This window comes from Acanthochromis polyacanthus, chromosome 9 (assembly GCF_021347895.1).
Source record: "Acanthochromis polyacanthus isolate Apoly-LR-REF ecotype Palm Island chromosome 9, KAUST_Apoly_ChrSc, whole genome shotgun sequence".
In the NCBI taxonomy this organism is placed as follows: domain Eukaryota; kingdom Metazoa; phylum Chordata; class Actinopteri; family Pomacentridae; genus Acanthochromis; species Acanthochromis polyacanthus.
Window position 1 is genome coordinate 10,288,479 of NC_067121.1, and position 22,176 is coordinate 10,310,654.

The following is a 22,176-nucleotide window of genomic DNA, read 5'->3' on the forward strand; positions in this document are numbered from 1 at the left end:
TAGAAACCGTTTGCCAGAAGGCATCAGGTGTTATGATTTTGGATTGCATGTGTGGGACTGGAGTGTGCGTACGTCTCCAGAGTGGGTGGATGTACATTTGAGGAGGTGTTTTTGTGCTGTGTGGTGAGCAATGTGGTGAGCAATGCAGTGAGCGGCGCTGGGCGTTTTTGATAAATAAAAAGCAGAATTCGAGTCATCTTCTCAATTTTCATCAGGAAAATTCATCATCATCATCATTAAATGCAAAAAAAAACGAGAAAAGAAATCAACAATAAGCCTCCATTTCTGCACATCCTCCCACAGACTCACAGATTACCCCAGAAATAATTATCTGCTAATGTTTCTAACACAGAGAAATCAATACTTGCACAATAAAACCCAGACGAAATGTAAAATACGTCACCATAGGGCTAATAGGTAACGCTACTATTGTGGCTTTAATGTAAATGCTAACTAGCTTGCTCCAGATCAGAGTGGTATAGAGATAAATGGAGGTAAAAATTGCACTGAAGCAGGCCGACAGGCTGCTGACTTGAGGCTTTTCATTTGAAGAGGAGGCTGTAGATTCTGCAAAGTCAGCGCTTTTCTCTTCCCGTCTGCATTTGTGCAAAACACACAGCCATATTTTCACATTTCAAAAACAGACATTTCTTAATATTAGGGTATAAACACAATCATGCATGAGTAAAATTGTATTTTTTTTAATGTTGTTTTTTTGTGTGTTTGGAAGTAAATACTGCTGAATAAATCCGCCGTGGAAGCAAATAATGTGGGCAAAAACACTGTTATCTGGGTGCAACAAGAAAAAGGGCTTCGAAAAGAGGCTGAGACAAGGATCAATATAAAGATATTTGGAGGCACACTGCTTGCAAAATGTAATTTTTATCAAACCTCCTGGTGACCGCAAGTCAACAGAAGTGCACACCGAGCAAAATATGAGGAGGCTGTAATCAGGGATGGATGGGATTATTTGGAAATGCAGTCACTTACTGAATACAATTCAGACGGCTTTTTTTTTTGTAATTTGCAAAGTAATTCATTGGATTACAACAAATAAAATCTAATCTCACTACTTTTGTATGACTTCAAACCCAAACACTAAAGATTCTGCACCTAAAAGAACTGATGCAGCCACGAAATTTTGATTTGTTCAAATTAAGTTTGCTCTTAGAAAACGCTTGTACTGGCACAAACTACTGGTGTGTTTCTTATTGTGTGAGTTTTTATTGGTGCTGTTTCTTTATTAAAGCTGATATTGTCTTATTTTGGAAGGATTGCTGCTGCTCGAACCTTTTTTCAAACATCATGAAGCAAAATCACTGTCTAAGAAGCCCAATATGTCAGATGCATTTTATTTATTATCTTTAATTATTTTATTCTAATTTATGAGCTTTAATTATCATCACTATACCATGGATTTCGGGGAGCTCACTTTTTACTTTTTCACCTTTAAAATCCAAATATAGCATCTACAAAACATCAGATTTCTCTTTGTTCCTACTAATTTCAATATAAATGATCAGAAAAAAGATGAAAGCTGGTCTGCTTTCAGCACCACAGAGGGTTAGATTTCTTTTTCTGTTTTGTTTTAAGGTGGTTGGCATCGAACAAACTGGTTCTTTTTCCTCATCTTTGTGTTAAACTTAGAAAAATTTGTGATATTGTGCAACAATGCTTTGATGGTGATTGGAGGAACAACATGCATCTTTAGCCTACCAGAATCAGTAATGAATCATCTTGGTGCATAAATCATACAACAATAATGACCCAGTTTCACAGATGCAGGAAAAATAGTAATGTATTGCAAATCTTACAGACACCCCAAAATTTTACAAATCATGTTTTCTTTCTGGGCTGCACAGTGGCGTAGCAAGAAGATCCCTGGTTGGTGTCCCAGCTTTCCTGGGATCTTTCTGCATGGAGTTTGCATGTTCTCCCTGTGCATGCGTGGGTTTTCTCCAGGTACTCCAGCTTCCTCCCACAGTCCGAAAATATGCTGAGGTTAATTGGTTACTCTAAATTGCCCGTAGGTATGAATGTGAATGTGATTGTTTGTCTGTATATGTAGCCCTGTGACAGACTGGCGACCTGTCCAGGGTGTCTCCTGCCTTTGCCCGAGTCAGCTGGGATAGGCTCCAGCACCCCCCATGACCCTAGTGAGGATAAAGCGGAGTATAGAGAATGGATGGATGGATGTTTTCTGTCTTTAATAGGAGCCAACTTGCCTTTGGCTGCCATGTAGATCACGCCAAAAAAGTGTTGAAGTGTTAAAGTTACCAAACAAAATCAAAATATAATCAAGTCATCTTTGACAATATAGCTATAATCTAATTATTCATTCTGCCTGTAATGTCGTTTATAGACTAGTAATGTTACTTAAGCAAAGAAACACTTAGAAAGCTGAGTGAATTCAACTGTCTTTGGCAATTTACTTTATCTTCTCTCAGTCCCTTTATTTGTTTCTCGCTTTGCTAGTTGAGTTGAATGAACTCTCTTGACGTTACCTTCATGGTGAAAGTTGAGACCAGGAGTTGATATGCAGTATTTCTAATCAATATCCAACCACCCAAAACCAGAGAAAACCTTATCTGGTATTAAACAACCCCAACTTTAACCACTGATGGGACAAATTTTTAAAGAGTGACTTCTTACTGTTTAATAATAGGGCTCCCTCTGTCAACTAGTTGTGAATAAAGTCTATTTTTACACTCTGTAATGTACAGGTGTGACACTACAGCCAATCATCATTAATAATACACAAGTACAATGATTCATACTGATTCATACTTTCCAGCCCACAGAACACAGTGCACCTACTCTTATTTCCTAAAGACTTTACTGTCTTCCTTTTGACCTGTAGTGTTGAAAACAACATGCAGTCAAACTCAAAGGGTCACTTACTGGCTTTTCTGGACTTTTGACCAAATCTCTTGGTCTTCTCCACTGAACAGAACTGACTGTTGCATGTGTCCTCACATGACTGAAGTGCTAAAAAAGTGGCTGTAGATAGAATTAGTTGAGCAGAACTGACAATAAAATAAATCTGTTCATCCATGAAAACATATTTTGGTTATTAATTCCTATTTATGCTAATAAGAGGCAGCAATAATGAAACCATGTTATGACTGTGTTTGGTCTAAGTATTGATTACCACATTGAGAATAATGTTTGTTCAGGCATACCACAGAGTTTAAAATCAGGTCATAATCAGCTGATCTAAAGCCAGTCTGATGGCTTGGTTTAATTATTTCCGTGCATCTCATTAGTTAATCTCATCTATGGCACATTATCTGAGCTGCACATTGTAACCCCTGTTTCTCCTGTGAAGGCTGTATGAGTTAATTGGTTTCCTGTATGTCGCCTCTGTTCTTTAACTGTGGGATGTTTGCTGCTGCTATCCTCAGCTTTGCATATGAAATGTTACGAAGGTCCCAGAAATGAACCATTCTGCTGAATAAAATGAATGCAGATGGAAATGTGAAATAAATTGTGGTCCAGACTGAAGTGCTGATTCTTTATTGTACCTCGGCAGATTGTTGTCTAGTCTGTCTTACAGACTCTAAATATCTGATTTTGAAGCGCAGAGTTAAGGAAGCTGTTGTCCAACGAAAGTTGAGAATCAGAGTTCTTCAAAATCTGTCACCCTGATTTACATATCTTTATTTTTGGGGAGCATATTCCCAAACTTGAGCTTGATCATGAGATATGCAAGATTAAGGATGCTGACTGAATCCTTGGAGCTTCAGGGCAAAAAAGTACTTTTCCTTAAGGTTCCTCAAGATATTTCACCTCTCATCAGTTGTGAAAAAACCTCTGATATGAAATTTAAACAAAACCCACTAAAACATATTGTCTTCTATAAAAAAAAGAAGGTAAAACTTGACTTATGTAATTTTCAAGAGCCAAGGTGTTTAAAATGTTTTCTCTTTACAACAATCAGCAGGAAGGAAGCGGAAAGGATTTTTAATCTCCCACTTGTTGAGTTTTCAGCTAAACTATTTTTCTCGTCAATGTTAGAAGCAAAGTTGCTTCAGAGAGTTTTTATTTCTGCACTTCATCAGCCTCCCACAACATGTTGCCCAAATGGAAAATATGACCTCCTCCAAATATTAAAAATGAAATATTTTCCACATTTTTTTCTGACCCTCCTACACACGTTTGGCCATGAAGCGAATAACATGCTTGAGTAAACATCATTCGAAATGCTTTCTATCCATTTAATGAAACGGCTTTATGTAACGGACTCATTTTGAAAATGATTTCAAGCGCGTTCGATTTGAGAGGATGGTGAGAGTTTGAAAGCTTTTTTTTCCCCTCAATCATCATCGTCTGCTATCATCTGCTGCAGAGACTCAGAGGTCAGAGGTTTGATCCCGACACACTGAGCTGTAAGACAAGCGACTCAGCTACATAAAAGATGAAGGATGCTCCAGCTGCTGTTTCACACAAATAAAAGTTTACTTCTCTTGACAATAACAGATGAAAGGTGTTTTTCTGGCATCGACTGCTTTTGTCCTCTTTGAAAGGTTTTTGGCAGTAAAAGCCTGGAGAATTGTTTCCAAGCATTCAAGCTGCCAAAAACAAGCAAATGGATTTTTTGCAAATCTGCAGTCTCAGTGTATACAAACAAAAGAATATATAGTTAGACATTTTTCTCTTTATTTTTCATGACAAGGAAAATGAAAACTTTCAAGTTTCTCCCATGTAGACGTCTGCCAGGGAGCAGTTTGAGACTAATAATACTTGATAAACTTCTTGATTTTGTCTGTTTCAGGTGTTCCCCGAGTCGCTGTGAACATGGCGGCCGCTGCACTCAGTCCTGGACCGTCTTCCACTGTAACTGCTTCGACAGCGGATACAGCGGAGCCACCTGCCACAGCTGTAAGTCAAATAATAAGCTCTTTTCAGACATGAGGTATGCAACATTACTGGCCTCATCAGTGCGTTAAAGTAGCCGCATTCTGTCACTCAGACGCCAATCACTTTTATCTTAGTGTTTCTTGTGGCTTCATACAGACAAACCCACCAAAGTGATAGAGAGAGCAATGGTATAATGTGAAATAATGCAATAAAAAACAAAAGACTACACCAAGTAACAGCAGCTTATCAAACTGTCCAAATGGCTAACAACCTGATTTATTTATGATAAAATAATGGAACTGAGGATGGCTGATTTAACTGCAGCTGATAAAGTAACTCTGCCTGTGAAGAAAAGCTGAAACTGCCATTAGATCCTGATCAATCCTGTCTCCATGTCAGGGAAAATGAATAAGTTTACGGCTCATATTCTATGTGTAAATATGTGTAACTCTTTTGCTGTGGGGATGCTCATGTGGATCCTGCTGCTTTCTGATGCTGCAGGTGTTGAATATACTCAGAGAAAATAATCCTAAACCGCTGGAAGCAACAAACTCCACTGCTAGCTAAGAGGAAAAACTCCTTCAAGCAACTTTGGCTCCTGTTAGTGTTTTGTGGGCTGAAGACAAACTTGATTCACATTAATTATAGGTAAACATAATTATTCTAAGCAGCTCCCTGAGGTCCTTGTGTCTTTTGGTTTTGTTTTAGTGTAGATGTGGAACAATTCAATTGATTGGAAAGTTACATCACATAGGTGGAAAAATGCTACAAATTCAACACTTCCAGCGTCTAAAATGAAAATATTTGCTGTTTTCTGCCTCAGAACACAACAAAACAGTGACAAAACATATTTTACTGTCATTTTGATAAATGTTACATGTTGCATTAAATGTTACACCAGGTACTCATACTTTTATTCATGTTCTAACATAATGGCGTAAGGGTTTTCCAATCATCAATTAGCCTTTCAACACCATTAGCTAACACAACATAGCATTAGGACACAGGAGTGATGGTTGCTGGAAATGTTCCTCTGTACCCCTATGGAGATATTCCATTAAAAATCAGCTGTTTCCAGCTAGAATACTCATTTACTACATTAAAGATGTCTATACTGTACTTCTGTTAAATTTAATGTTATCTTCATTGAAATAAAAAAGTTTTTTCTTCTTTCAAAAATAAGTAAGGACATTTAATGTTTATCTTCTAAACATTGTGTACCCAAATAAATATAAAGAGTGAAATATGAAATATGTATATTAAAGTAGTAAGAGTAAATAAATGTAAATAATTTGTCAGTCACCCTAATTGAAACTTCAGGTGCTTGCCTTAAGAAATCAGAAAAACTGGACTTTTTCTGTAAATTAAAGATTACATATATCTATGTTACTCGGTAAAATGTGTAATGTGTTGAAGTCTGACAAATAAAATAAATGCCTTTACTTCCTAATCAAACATTTCCAAAGCCAACTTTTAATGTGTTTTAGTCCAGAAAGGTGTGTTACCTCCACTTGTTGATCAATGGAACAGTGTGACACTATTGGTAAGAATGTGTTTCCTGCTGTCTTTAAATAGAATGTTTTGGACTATTGATGTGAACTTAATGCACCAAATCAATCAATCAATCCATCCATTATCTATACACCACCTAATCCTAATTAGGGTTGCAGGGGGCTGGAGTCTATCCCAGCTGACTTAGGATGAAGACAGAGGTCACCTTAGACAGGTCACCAGTCTATCACAGGGCTACACAGAGAGACATACAAGCACATTCACACCTACAGACAATTAATTTAGAATCACCAACTAACCTCAGCATGTTTTTATACTGTGAGAGGAAGCCAGAGTACACGGACAAAACCTACGTATGCACAGGGAGAACATAGAAACTCGATGCAAATACATCCTGGGAAGGTGAGGACACAAACCAGAGATCTTCTAGCTGCAAGGCAACAGTGCAATCCACTAATCCACCAAACTATTTGATTAATTGTTAGGTGCGGCCCAGTTGTTTTGTAATTATTACTCCATATCACCAAAACAAATGAGTACTTTTCTTAATGAATGCACATGAATAGATTCACAGCTGCCAAAAAACATATAAAAATAAAGACAGCAAAAGAACTTTAAAAGATAATACTGGTAAATTAGAACCAACGGAGTGAGGAAAGCAGTAACTGGATTTTAGCAGTGAAATGTAAATATGACACAAAGTATAAAATATCTAGTGCATGCAGTGAATAAAGCAACAAAAAAAGGCTCGAAATCATTTTAAAGCCCAGAGACACTCAATAGCACGCTGCTTTCTTCCTTCTCTCAATCACTCATATGAGGGTTTTAAAGCAGCGCTGAGAGGCTCGTCAGACTGGCAGCTCCAGCTATAATCAAGGAGAACCTGTAATTCTGGGGCTGCCAATCACACATGCACTTACCAACCATACTGTTGAGTAATTACAGTGGAGAGGGTCTTTCCCTTTAACATAGGAGCTGCAAATTGGGTGTTATGACAGAACAAAGAGAGAGTTTTCTTTTGGCAACCTGCAGACATTTTTCAAATAAATTGACTCCTTTTAATATTTTTTTTTCTTTTGCGAGGCCTGTTCAGGACCATCACCTTTGTGTCGGCGTGTGAATGATATAAAAGAGGTTAATGAGACTGAACTGCCAAAATACCGCTTGAAAAATGGGCAGGAAAGGTGAGCTTGTTGGTGAGAGTTACTAGCTCTGTGAGGATTCTCTCAGGATAAATCCTTGAGATTAGAAAGAGGAGAATTTCCAGTCACGCTGAGGATACGTGATGATTTAACTATGTTTTTGTGTGAACTTTGGGGCTGATTAGGCCTGAAAAAGTATAATTTATGGAGTCAGCATATTCTAGTAAGTTCTTAATGTCGTTTCCAGTTGGATTAAATTTTAATAGGTTGGCTGTTTCCCTGACACTCTCATTATTTTCCTCTCCAGCTGTGTATGAACAGTCCTGCGAGGCGTACAAACACAACGGCAACACGTCGGGACATTTTTACATCGACGTGGACAGTAGTGGACCGATCAAACCACAGCTGGTCTACTGCAACATGACAGGTGACAAGCAAACACCCTCACTCGTCTACCTCCAGTCATTGCTAAGTGTTTCCTGTGATTACCATTTACATAATTGTAAACGATGGCACTCCTCCCAACACACTCTGATCCACTTTATTGTACATTCCTCCTTTTTATATTTTGCTTTATATCAATTTTTTCATGATGAGACTGAACTTTGTTGTGCTTTTCTCTCCATTATAACATGCACGTTTTGATGATTTGCATCATGGTTTAAGCCGTGATTATTTTTTTCTCATCTTCTCCGCTTTTATTCATAGCTTGCACTGTCCATAAATATGCAAAATGACACACTTACACGACTGTTCAACACCTAATTCAAAACATGAATCTGCTGCTTTAAGAACTATTCTGGTTTTTGGAACCAGGCTGCAGGAATCTGATCACCTTCAGCCACTCTAGAATTAGTGAAGTCTAATGCTGGCTGCCTTGTAGTGTCCTTAAAAGTGTCCTTTTTATTAATCTCCTTGGTTTTGTGTATTGGAGGATTGTGACATTGAAGGTGGAGGATTTCCCCTCACTGTCACCACAAAGTTATAGCATTGAGATTCTTTGTGACCGGAATCAAGCAGCTCTCACCACCTGTTCCAGGTCCTTCCTGTCCTCTGCAGTGCAGCAGGCGAACCACACTGTACAGCAGTAGGTCAGTAGGCTCTCAGTGGTGGAGCGATAGAAGTTTGTGAGCAGCTTTTGGGGTAGAAGAGCCTGACGCAGCTTCCTGAGGAAGTACAGTCAAGGGTGTCCTGTGGTCTGGATGTTAGCATTGGATTCTTTGGGTCATGTGGGTTGCAGGTTGGAGCCTCCATGGGCTGCATTTATGCATCCCATAGATGTTTGGTTTTATTAGGATCCTGGATTCTTGGAGAAAGAGTCAATTCTTGGGGCTCTTGGTTGTGTTCTTCCGGCCATACCTGAACAAGAATGTTTAGGTGGTACATGTGAAAGTAATATCCACATGAATACCAGGACCCAAGGTTTCCCAGCAGTGCATTGCATAGAAATAAGATGGTCAGTATTACTCACTTCACCTGTTGGTGGTTTTAATATTGTGGCTGAACGGTGTACAGTACATACAGATGTTAACAAAAGTGTACATACACTCAAAAAACATGCATATCATGGCAGTCCTGAGTGTCCAATGTAGTCTTTAACTATTAATTATCTGTGATGGAATTATTTACAAAAGCATGCATCATTTTCTTGTTGCAACATCTAACCCCATTGAAGGCGCAGTCTTCTAGCTGATGATTTTATGTTCTGTTTTCCTTATGAATTCTTTATATCAAGCACTAGTTCCACCAGCAGTAAAATAGCCCTAGACCATAATACTACCACCACCATGCTTGGCTGTAGATTAAATTTCTGTTTGCGGGTCTGTAGCCACATTGAAATTGATCTAAGTGACTTTTCTGTTTCATTTAGTTTAGCAGTGGTTTGTTTTTTCAGATCTATGCTGCACTTCTTAGAGTTTCCTGTTGTTGTATTTGTGGCCAAGTCTAGTAAGTGAATCCAGGTGGCCCCATTTATATTGGCTCTGAGAAGTCACCAGCTGTAGTCAATCATAATCACTTACAAGAAGTTGAAAGGTCATGCCACGAAGACAAATTAACACAGCTTTCTACGTCACCAGAGCTGACAATTCAAGTTGCTGTATGTATATTTTTGACCCAGCAGATTTTGCCATATTTTAAGAAGACTTATGACTCTGAAAGAACCTTTTTTGTGACAGAAGTGTTTCAATGATTCCATCGAGAAATTTAAGTTATAGAATTAATTGTCAACTCAGACTGCCGAGATATGGTCTTTACAAGCGTCAAAACATTTTGCCTAAATAAATATAAAAAGCAAGCCAGGCAGTGTGCATCAATTTTATCACTTTTATCCAAAATTTGAATACAGAACAAGGGTAGAAATGTTTATCAAAACACCTTTGGTAAAACTTGCATTCCTATGTTTTTGTGTCTCCATCCACAGAGGAGAACACATGGATGGTGATGCAGCACAACAACACAGAGCTGACCAGGCTGAGACCTTCTCCAGGTGTAGAACAGCACTTAGTCCACTTCAACTACTCGTCTGGAGAGGAGCAGCTGTCCGTCGCCATCAGCCAATCAGAGCACTGCGAGCAGGAACTGACCTATCACTGCAGGAAGTCCCGCCTACTCAACACTCCAGGTACAGCTTACAGCATTTTTTTAAGAATGGAAGTAGCTGTTTAAAAGCCATCTTTCCTGACTTCAGTCGCAGCTGAAACATTTCTCTGCTTTAATTACCTCCAGTGGGACAAAATATTAACCAACTAAATGAGGGCAAAACCAATTCCTCATCCATAGAACTGTAACATATTGTGTTTTGCTCTCCTGTTGTTGTTTTACTCAGGCTCCAACTACTTAATCATAATGTGAAGAAAACAGTCCAAGTCCCAACATCTTTCTTGCTCCACCAGAGAAAACTAAATGATTGTTAAAGTCATTGCTGCAAACTTTATCAGCATTTAAGGATTTTCTTCCCATTTACCAGTGAGACAGACTAATGTATTGTGTACGATTTGTTTAAACGTCTCATTCTTTTAAACTTGAGAATGAGGTCCAATTATTCTGTGTTTTTCTTGAAAATGTTTTTTTCATGGTCTTCCCAGTCATTAATTGACCAAAAAGCTTCAAGTTGAAATTAGTTAAACTACCATCACCAATAAGTATACACACGTGGACAAAATTGTTGGTACCCCTCAGTTAAAGAAGGAAAAACCCACAATTCTCACTGAAATCACTTGAAACTCACAAAAGTAACAATAAATAAAAATTTATTGAAAATTAAATAATCAAAATCAGCCATCACTTTTGAATTGTTGATTAACATAATTATTTTAAAAAAACAAACTAATGAAATAGGGCTGGACAAAAATGATGGTACCCATAACTTAATATTTTGTTGCACAACCTTTTGAGGCAATCACTGCAATTAAACGATTTCTGTATTTGTCAATGAGCGTTCTGCAGCTGTCAACAGGTATTTTGGCCCACTCCTCATGAGCAAACAGCTCCAGTTGTTTCAGGTTTGATGGGTGTCTTCTCCAAATGGCATGTTTCAGCTCCTTCCACATATGTTCAATGGGATTCAGATCTAGGCTCATAGAAGGCCACTTTAGAATAGTCCAACGCTTTTCTCTCAGCCATTCTTGGGTGTTTTTGGCTGTGTGTTTTGGATCGTTGTCCTGTTGGAAGACCCATGACCTGCGACTGAGACCAAGCTTTCTGACACAAGGCAGCACATTTCTCTCCAGAATGCCTTGATAGTCTTCGGATTTCATCGTACCTTGCACACTTTCAAGACACCCTGTGCCAGATGCAGCAAAGCAGCCCCAAAACATTACTGAGCCTCCTCCATGTTTCACCGTAGGGACAGTGTTCTTTTCTTCGTATGCTTGGTTTTTGAGTCTATGAACATAGAGTTGATGTGCCTTACCAAAAAGCTCCAGTTTGGTCTCATCTGTCCAAAGGACATTCTCCCAGAAGCTTTGTGGCTTGTCAACATGCATTTTTGCAAATTCCAGTCTGGCTTTTTTATGAGTTTTTTTCAGCAGTGGTGTCCTCCTTGGTCGTCTCCCATGAAGTCCACTTTGGCTCAAACAACGACGAATGGTGCGATCTGACACTGATGTACCTTGGCCTTGGAGTTCACCTTTAATTTCTTTGGAGGTTGCTCTGGGCTCTTTGGATACAATTCGAACGATCCGTCTCTTCAATTTGTCATCAATTTTCCTCTTGCGGCCACGTCCAGGGAGGTTGGCTACTGTCCCGTGGGTCTTGAACTTCTGAATAATATGAGCCACTGTTGTCACAGGAACTTCAAGCTGTTTAGAGATGGTCTTATAGCCTTTACCTTTAAGATGTTTGTCTATAATTTTTTTTCGGATGTCCTGGGACAATTCTCTCCTTCGCTTTCTGTTGTCCATGTTCAGTGTGGTACACACCTTTTCACCAAACAGCAGGGTGACTACTTGTCTCCCTTTAAATAGGCAGACTGACTGATTATGAGTTTGGAAACACCTGTGATGTCAATTAAATGACACACCTGAGTTAATCATGTCACTCTGGTCAAATAGTTTTCAATCTTTTATAGAGGTACCATCATTTTTGTCCAGGCCTGTTTCATTAGTTTGTTTTTTTAATAATTATGTTAATCAACAATTCAAAAGTAATGGCTGTTTTTGATTATTTAATTTTCAATAAATTTTTATTTATTGTTACTTTTGTGAGTTTCAAGTGATTTCAGTGAGAATTGTGGGTTTTTCCTTCTTTAACTGAGGGGTACCAACAATTTTGTCCACGTGTGTATATGCAACAAGAAATGATTTGTGTTTGTCACTCTGCAAGCATTACTTCTAACATTATTGTTCTTGAATACATTCAGCATATATACGAAACTGCTATTGCACAATACAACTGTGTCATGCTGCACAAAATACATTTTTTGAGTTCTCTCTAGTTCAAATCATAGTTGTGCTGTTTTCATAGAAGTGCAGGACTTTAAATAGCAGTTTAAAAAAAAATGAGCCCACATTGAGTAAAAATGTGACATGACCAGAAAAACACCCAGAAACTGGAGTTCAGATGGTTCAATGATGGCAAGTCTTACAGGTCAGAAAAGTCCAATCATTTTCCTTGTTAAACTGTAACTTTGGTGGTTTATTGTGGTGCTTTTTTTTCTCTCAGTGCTCTCCAAAGGGAATAAATGTATGTCAGTGTCAAGAGTGAAAGATAACGTTGACACCACTCAAAACAGAAACTTGAAGAAAGATTCTGATATAGGAGGCTGCTTAGACCAAGCAGAAGTTTTCACATCGGTTTTATTTGTGTTTCAGAGGGTTCTCCGTTCAGCTGGTGGAGAGGTGGCCCTGGTTCTGGTCGAATCCAGACCTACTGGGGAGGAGCTCATCCAGGCAGCCAGCAGTGTGCCTGTGGCCTGCAGGGCGACTGTGTGGATCTACAGCACTACTGCAACTGTGACGCCGACCGCATGGAGTGGTATGGATCTTTATAGATACTTATACATATAAATCATTTTTTCACTATTTAGACACATTGTGATGGCTTTCTCAAATGAAAGCATCTACTGTGAGCAAGCAATCATCTCTAAGTGAATGAAAGCTTTTTTAAAAGGTAGAGAACACAAAGACAGGTGCATTATTTTGAAGATTTAGAATTTGGTAATAAAAACATGGTCAATAATCAATGATTTGTAATAATGTCTTTTAACCAAAACATGCAGTGTTTTTGTAGAAAAATAATGTAATGGTCTAAGTTCATCATGTTACAGACGTGACTCAGTATTTACAAGTTGGAGAGTCCACACACTAATGAAAGATATATAAGGTATTTAGTCACCTAAGTGTAACATCTCATGATTAAATATGGGAATGTGTATCGATATTATAATGTGTGGATAGATGAATCGAGTTTGAGGGGGAAGTAAAGAAAAATACCACAAACTAAAATGAAGACTGTTAAATGCATCATGGCAGCTCAGCAGGAAAGGAAAGATGAAACTCCAGCAACAGCATCCGTCCTTTGGCTGCTCACTCCTCAGGTGTATCTGGGCTTCTGCACCCATATACAGACCTCCATACTATGTAGTATGCACAAGAAAGATTTAGCATGTTCCAGTATATAGTAGATCAAGTGTAGTACACCAAAAGTTTCTGATGTCCAACTTCGTCTGGTCAGAGTTTGCAGTTTGCAAGCCAGCATGCTCTTCTGGCTTTTCTGATCCACAGTCCTCTGTTTGTTACATCACATATAATGTGGCGTCTGACTTGAGTATAAACAAGCCTGAGACACTGAGAGCACACACCCAGGTCTGAGTTCATTTTGTACTAGAGATGTGACACTCAATGCTTAAGGCACACCACTATGACAAAGTACTAAATCCTTATTGTGTGTTTACTACATGAAGCAAAATGTACTTTACAAGAGAAGCTGCAGTAGATACTGAGGGTGAAAAGAAAATGTGTGAGATCTGAAACGCAGTAAAGATCTTTGATCAAATCACAAGCAGACACCTTTAAGTTCAGGTGTGAATGAAGATGCACTGATACACTAAGATCCAATTACCCAGATCACATTTGAACTGGTCTGAACCACATATGTCCACAGACTTTAGGAGTGTGTGCATAAATGTCAACATCGTCAACACCTAGTCGACTCAGCATTTATATTTGCATGGTTTCATATTGAAGTTATACAGCTACAACAGGCAATAAGAACAGGCAAAACAGTGATTCCTTATTTTGAATTTCCAGCAGAATAGACATGAGAAGTGCATTATTGCTTCTTTCCAGTTAAACGACAAAAGCATATTTGGTCTTTGTAGCCAGAAATTATGTACAGACGTAAGATTCAATTAAATAATACAGTTTGATTATTTCAAAAACTACAAAATAATCTTGAGATTTTCATATAATCTTAAAAACAGGATGTGCTTTAATTAAAACCTGTATTCTTTGACTTCAGTAGTGTTCCATTGTCTTTTGCTGATAATTTAATGAGTGAAAAGTGACATCCATTCTGATTTTGCCTGTTTTCATGCGTTTTTGAAAAATATCAATAAAAATATCTATCTATCTATACTACCAGTTAAAAGTTTGGACACACCTTCTCATTTAATAGTTTTCTTTATTTTCATGACTTTTAAGATTGTAGATTCTCACTGAAGGCACAAAAACTATAAATGAACACATACGGAATTATGTAGTAGACAAAAAAATGTGAATTAAGTCAAAGCATGTTTTATATTTTAGGTTCTTCAAAATAGCCACCCTTACTTCATGAGGTAGTCATGCTTGGTAGCGGTGTTTGGAATAGCATCCCCAACTTGAAAGCACGATGTCGCAATTTTCCAAACCGGAATTCTGAATGGGTGACTGGTTTTATTCTTTTGGTTATCAAGATAAAGAAAGACCTGACTGACTCTACAGACAGCCAAAAAAACTAACCACAACTGGTCAATGTTCACGCCCGTCCTACATTTCTGCCCTCTGATTGGTTCCCTTGTCTCAACCAGCTCTATCCTCATCTGTTTCCTCCTCTTCCTCCTTGTAATTGTCTTCCACATTATTGTTCATGCCATTTCTGTGATCTCTAAATATAGGGTGCAAATGTATGGAATATATACAGTGTATTAAAATAACTAAAATAGAGTGGATAAATGTGCAAATTGTAATGTGTGCAGATGAATTCTCAGTGGATGTTGTAAATTGAAGAAAGAAGTCCGATAGAGACAAAAAAAACAGATATAAAATCTATAGCGAACTGACCAAAGGCCACTAAGTTAAGATGATGATCCATTATCGTCATCTTAACTTATTGTCCTTTGGTCAATTACACCCCATAAAGAAATATTTCATATTTCTGTTGGAGCTGTAGTTCTGGTGATCAAAAGGACCTCTGACAGCTGAAAAAAATGGAGAAATCTGTCAACAAGATGATTGGTACGGCAAACAAAATCAAACTGGCTGAAAGAAACAGCAGAAACATTAAGAAGCCTGAGCTGACATGGACAAATCTACACACATATAGCCAAGTTTAAGCTCTTTTTCCAGAATACCAAACATGACTGACAAGCCCTGCCTGACTTGTAACTTTGGCAGTTTAGCGAACACCAAATCGACTGGGATAAATTGAGCAGAGGAAGAAACAAAAACAATTTTAACCTTTCGTCGTGTAGTTGGCAATCCTGCCATGCCTCACTTCCTTCCATCATTTCGCAGTCCAAACTATTTGTGCAACGCCAACTCTATTTTTACAGACCGGAGCTGCTACTGCCGCTCCTCAATATTTCATCAGACTGTAGAGTGCTGTACACACTCCTCGCTTCCAGTCCTGGATGTATTTTTACGCACAACTTTCCTCCGCAAGAAGTCTAACAGGCAGATCATCTAAAGTGCATGAAGCTGAATGTGGGCGTAAATGGACAGGCGCTGTCTTGTTTTGGGAGTAGCTGCTCCACAGACTGCCAGGGATCAAGTCTTGACTGACAGGATGGTTGTAATTTGGTTTGGAGATAAATAGGACCTCAAGAGATCTCACCTACACACTGCAGCGTTTGCATCAGCGAGTCGCAGCATGTAACATTATCACAGGACTGATGCAATATTAAAAACATGCACAGGAATAAATAAGTGCAGATAAATGAGGACAGTTTGTGGTTGCTGTGTGTTAATATTCTCCTACTTTCCTCCTGATCTTGCATTTTGTTTTTAATCTCGCCTTCTCTTCTTCTTCGTCTCCAGGACTGAAGACTCAGGCCTGCTCACCCACAAGGAGAGCCTCCCTGTCTGGTCTCTGGTGCTGGGTGACGTTCAGAGGCCGGGGTCCGAGGCTGCCTACAGGGTGGGACCCCTCCGTTGTCGTGGAGACAGTAAGTTATGACTCTGGTTTAAGGGAGGCAACATTCAGCTCATCGTCCTTCTAGTTTGAGCAGACGCCGTCACTTCACCCCGATCCTGGCTGCCCTCCACTGGCTCCCTTTTAGAACTGATTTAAAAAATTTTACTCATTAGTTTTTAGGCTCATCAGGGTTTGGCTAGATGTTGTTTATCAGAAACTCTGACTCCATATGAGTCTGTTTGCAGATCCTCAGGATGGTCCTTGTGACTGTTCCAAAGTCAAAACTGAAACCTAAAGCTGCTGAATTGGGGTCTTTGTTCAAATTGCTCCGTAAAACCCATTTTAATAAACTTGTTTTGATGAGATGTTGTCAATTTTATTCATTTTATTGTTTATCTTTGAGCATTTTTAAAATGTATTTATTTACTTTTTATGAATTTATTTTTTACTTATTAATCATCCATCCATCCATCCATCCATCCATCCATCCATCCATCCATCCATCCATCCATCCAGATGTTTATTTATTTTTTAATTTATTTATTTAGTTATCTATTTTATTTTTACTTATCTATATATTTATTTCTCTTTATTTTCTTATCCATTTGTTTATCCATTCATTTATTTTTTATCCACTTATTTATCCATTTTCCTTGTTTTTGATGGTTTTACCCTCAGTTTTTTTTCTCACTTGTTCTTTCTCTTGAACTAAATATGTCATTTTTAATGCTTTTATTATTTCTATCTTGTGTTTTTTAACTGGTCTTGTGATATTTAACAATTTTCCTGTGTATTGTCTCATCTGTATAAACCTTGGTAAACTCTGTTTTTAAAAGATGCCACATAAATTGTTAGTATTTTTTACTATCATTATGAAGGAAACAGAGCTGAACAAGTGAAATTAAGTAAACTGGGGATAAACAAAGTGGTTTGTAGAAACTCTGCTCCTGCAGACACTCCTGGCTGATCGAGTTGCTGAGAGAAAGCTGCTGGGTGGAGGAGGACATTTTAAAGTCTCCAGGTCAGGTGTCAGACAATAGCAGTTAGGACTGTTTGACCATGACTGCTTCACCTACAACCAAACAGAACTGACTCATGGAAAGCAGGTTTCTGCCACACAACAACCCTTAAACACGCCTGTTTTTTTTTTCTTATCTAGCCAACAATTACTCGGGTTTTTTTTAGTGATCCTCTAATTCATTTGGCTAAGAATCCAGCCTGGTATTGTAAAAAGACATGTTTTTTTTAAACAAGTACAACAGATTTTGTTGCATTTGGAGTTACATTTCACACCATGTAGTTGCAACAAATGACTGTTCTCTCCTCCCCAACTATCTCTCATATTATTGAAATGCTGTAAAATACTAAATGTGTCAGAGGTGATGTGTTACTTAAACACAATTATCTGCAATATCCCGCAGAGTATATTAGAATTCTGACAAATGTACTTATTTATTGCTTAGCAGACAGTTACATTTTAACTTTAATATGAAGCTACAGGCAGCAGCTAGTTAGCTTAGCTTTCCATGAAGAAAGAAATTGGAAACTGTTAAATTCAAGAGCCCCGATTATCCAAAATCACATTCCTACACAGCTAAACTGAATTCTAAATGACATTATGAAAGGAAAGTATTGTCTCTTGGATTACGTTTGCTTGTCATCCATCATGAATAGTTTCCAGTCAACATAACATTCAGTTTCATCGTATTACTTTTTGTTTCAGCCAACCAGTCATATAATAAATGAGGCAGGACACCCTGTTAACCCAGAAAATGGGCGAGAAGCTTCAAACGTGTTGTGAAATGGTGTGTTTTAACCTAAAATGGGATATTTTCCTGAATCTAACCGAGTAGTTTTGGTGCCTAAGCCTAAACAAGCCTCTAAAACGTGTTGAATTCCATAGAAAGATGTGTTTTAACCCGAAGACTGACATTTTAGTAAACCAGAGTGAGTAGCTTTGGTGCTTAAATCAAGCAGTGACTGCAGAAGTAACAGCTGTTCAAGTTTGTAAAGTGAACCTTGTGACTCTGAAGATGGAAACTGATACCTTCCCAGGAGAGAAAAAATTTTTTTCCTAGCATAGTTATTTTTGTGACACAGGATGTCATAATAAAATCTACCTCAACAAATCATCTATAATTTCTTTGACTTTTCAGTCTATTCCATTAAGTAATGTTTACATTAAAAATACATTTTTCATTAACTTTGATCATCATTTTCTTTTCTAAAAGTTTTCTTTCTTTTTAATTATCTGTTAAAATGTCAAAACACTCATAAAGACTCCACATCTTTATCTAATTAACTTAGCACGCTGCCTCACTTGTTCATGATGTGTTTTCTATTTAAAGGTCTTAATGAATGTTTTTTTCTCGTGTCTCTCAGAAAACTTCTGGAATGCAGCGTTTTTCGACAAGGAGACGTCGTACCTCCATTTCCCCACCTTCCACGGAGAGCTGAGCGCCGACATCTCCTTCCTGTTCAAAACCACGGCCTCCTCTGGTGTGTTCCTGGAAAACCTGGGCATCAAAGACTTCATCCGCATCGAGCTGAGCTGTGAGTACTGCAGGAGCTGACGTATAAAAACCGAAGGGATGGATCTTATTGTTGCAAAAGATGGTTTTTCTCAGTTTTTTTGCTGCTCTATGTGGAAGATAGTGTGCAGCCTGATAGGATAGCAGAAGAACCCAAGAGATTATTTCTATTTTTGAGTCTTTCTTACTCTTTGTGTCCTTACATTTTAATTATTTCCCCGTGTTAGGAATAAATAGTCTGGAGAACTTATCAGAACAGGATACTAACACTTTATTATCCATTTACCGCTTCGTTTTTGCTCAATTTCTCATTGACATATCAATTTGTGTGCTGTTGGTGTCTTCTTTTGGTGCTTACTGTGCGTTTCCAGTATTTTATTCTGCTTCAGGCTGCACTGTTTGCTGTTTTCTGATCAATTTTCTTCCCTCAACACCTGTAGCTGATTGCATTTCGCAGTCAAGCACCTCCTCTGATGTTGACCCACAGCCCTACCTTCACCTCACAACACACAAAATGCGATTAAACCCATAAACTCGTAATTACTGCAGCCGTTTTTTACAGTCTTGTTCTTTAATTTTACAGTTGTATTATGAACTCTCAGGGGGCACTTTCACCCCGACCCTCCATTAATTCCTGCCTCCTGTGTAATGTAACATTTACAGGCAGCACAGCAGGTCATTTAGATTATGACAGTAATAACCAGCAGCGTGTTATTTAGTTTATGAGTGCCATCGAATGGTGGCGGGTGTTAGATGTATGTTTACAGCCCACCGTAGATTGAGTCATTTAAAATATGGCTGTATTACCCAAGAAGGTGTCCTTGTGCCTGTATGGTTATGGCAGTATGAGGTACATATTTATGGGCAGCAATGGTGTGTGACGTTTGGCTTGTCGAGGCCTTGAATCAGTTTTTGGAGTCATCCATGGCTGCCTTTCGAAGCTCTTTAACCTCACTTTACCTTTTCTGGATGGTTTAGTTTTTGTGGCTTGTTTTTTATGTTGCGTCGCATTTGGGAGGAAGTTGTTTTTAAAGGCCACACACAGATTCTAATACAGGGACGCTGCTGCACCGACAGCGTCTCTCCTCAGGGAAATCATTGTCAGCCTGGTTGTTTGAGTTCTGAATACTGCTGCTTTGTTCCCGGTCACCTCCCATTGCTCTCCGGGCCCGGCTGGAGAGCAATCTGTAAATGAAGTTACAGGCGGATGCTGGGATATTGTTCCAAGTTGCTCTGTGCTCTCCTAGTGATAAATCCTTGGTTTGTAGCAGCAAAAACCATGAATGATGGTGGTTTGCTTCGTCTGCATCCTCCTAAATCTTCTCCTGTTGCTGAGAATGAAGAGCAGAGCTGACGACCTGTTAGGAGTAAACAGAGTGGATTCAGCACCGAGGATCTGTCCGTGGTGCTGAAGGAGGGCTTCCTGAGTTATGATGCTGGAGCTCAGAAGGAAACTCTTCTATTTGACCCTTAGATGCATAAGTGGGTCAGAATGACCCATTTAGGTTTTTTCATTACAATGTATTTGTAATTAAAAGTCTTTATCATTTCATGTTCCAGCTATTCCTGACATGTTTTTGATATCATTCCATTAAAATTTTTAAGTTACCTTATATAACTTTTAAAGAAATTGTAATACTTGTGACCCGACCCTAGGAGGTGATGCAGTGCACAAACTTGGAGGGACGGAGAGCAGCAACAGCTGGAGGAAAAGAGTGGAAAGATGTCAACAAAATGGTTGTTGACATTCTTCTATTGCTGTCCTGTGTAGTATTATTCTTTTTCAATTATCAAAATGTTCAAAATCAGTTTTAAAGTGAAAATAAACATATTTCAAACATTAAATCATTCTTGTGTGGACAAAAATATCATACAAACAAAACAAATGATTATTCTTAATTTAATTAACAATGGCATAAAAACACATCGATTCTTATATTAGCTATTTTTGACCCACTTATGGAAGAGTGTAGCATCCAATTATTCATACATCTAAGGGCTAAGACAAAGAAGGCCAAGGAAGAGCTGCAGGAGGAGGGCCATAATTTCCAATTCTGGTCTTTTCATTTTTATATTTACTTTTCCAGATTTTTGCCAACCTCAAGTTTAAGCTCTGAAGTTCAGAACCTTTGCTTCCTCCCTCTGGCAGTGAAAATAACTGCACAAACACTGACAACATGTGCTTTTGTCTCTTGCCATCAATTCCCTTCTTATTTTTTGCCTTTAATGCTTCCTCTGAACACTGACTTTGCTTTTTATCTGGAGGCATTATTCTAGTTGGTGTCGCCCAAACTGCAGCCCCCCTCACGACTGTTGCTTCCCTCCTCATCTCTGACAAGCTAATTATTGCTGGTTGATGTAAAATGCATCACCAGCGGTAAAACTCTGGTATGCTGCAAAATATAAAGACCTGTCAGTGGTAGTTTAATCAGCATTGTGTGAACTCATTTGGCAAATACTTGAATGCAGCAGAGCTTTATTTATTTTCCAACATTCAGAACAAACAATAAGTTCACTTCATGCAGAATGGTTCAAATGATTTTAAAATCCAGTAATACTGTTGTGGATAATCCCCCTTGTTTGTTTGAGAATTGTTTATTCTCTAAAGAATAGTAGATTCATTGTGATGAATCAGATCCGTTTTAATATTCATGCGTCTTGGACTGAAGGACCTGTGTTGGTTGTTTTCTGAGGAGGTATCAGTGAGCTCAGTACAGACATATATGGAGGTATTGAAGTGGATACAGAGATACACTCAAGTAGAGAGTACACTCAAGATACAGAGATCAACTCAAAACAGCCAAGAAAAGCCTTCAAAATAGCGCTCTAGAGTCAGGAAGAGTCTGGTGCAAAAAGTTTAATTTTGTCAATTGACACCTCAAACCATGAGTCAGTCCCTGAAGTAAACACTCTTCTCTCGGATCAATGTTTTTATTTTCTATGGGGCTCCTCCTGTGTCCAGGATTGGCCTCGATTTTTCTTTTGAAATTCAGTCATTGGGCTGGCATGAAGGGTGTCAACTTTGAGGTTGTCTCTGCACTCAGCTCTCTTGGCAAATTCTGGCATGTCTGAGCACATTTTCTGTTTATTCTTCTGACCTTGACACCAATTTGCAGGTGTTTCAGTCCACTTTACTATTACGACTACTACTACTACTACAGGGAACATTACTACTATACTGAGCAGCATCACTGCACAAATCCTTTCACTGCCTCAACAGTCTTTGTCATGCGCCATATTTTGGCATACCTTAGCTATTGTTGAACACAATGGTGCCTCACAATGAAGCACAGGAA

The 22,176-nt window shown here is 38.5% G+C and overlaps 1 protein-coding gene across 1 annotated transcript in view; it reads left to right on the plus strand.

The window, feature by feature from the left end:
• The window catches only part of LOC110953195 (contactin-associated protein-like 4), a 180,053-nt gene that overhangs the window by 110,861 nt on the left and 47,016 nt on the right, over positions 1-22,176 (plus strand). The window contains exons 11-16 of the mRNA XM_051952983.1: positions 4,775-4,881; positions 7,822-7,941; positions 9,937-10,137; positions 12,827-12,989; positions 16,253-16,380; positions 18,732-18,902. Coding sequence (XP_051808943.1) covers positions 4,775-4,881; positions 7,822-7,941; positions 9,937-10,137; positions 12,827-12,989; positions 16,253-16,380; positions 18,732-18,902 — 890 coding nt within the window. The remainder of the gene's footprint in view (positions 1-4,774; positions 4,882-7,821; positions 7,942-9,936; positions 10,138-12,826; positions 12,990-16,252; positions 16,381-18,731; positions 18,903-22,176) is intronic.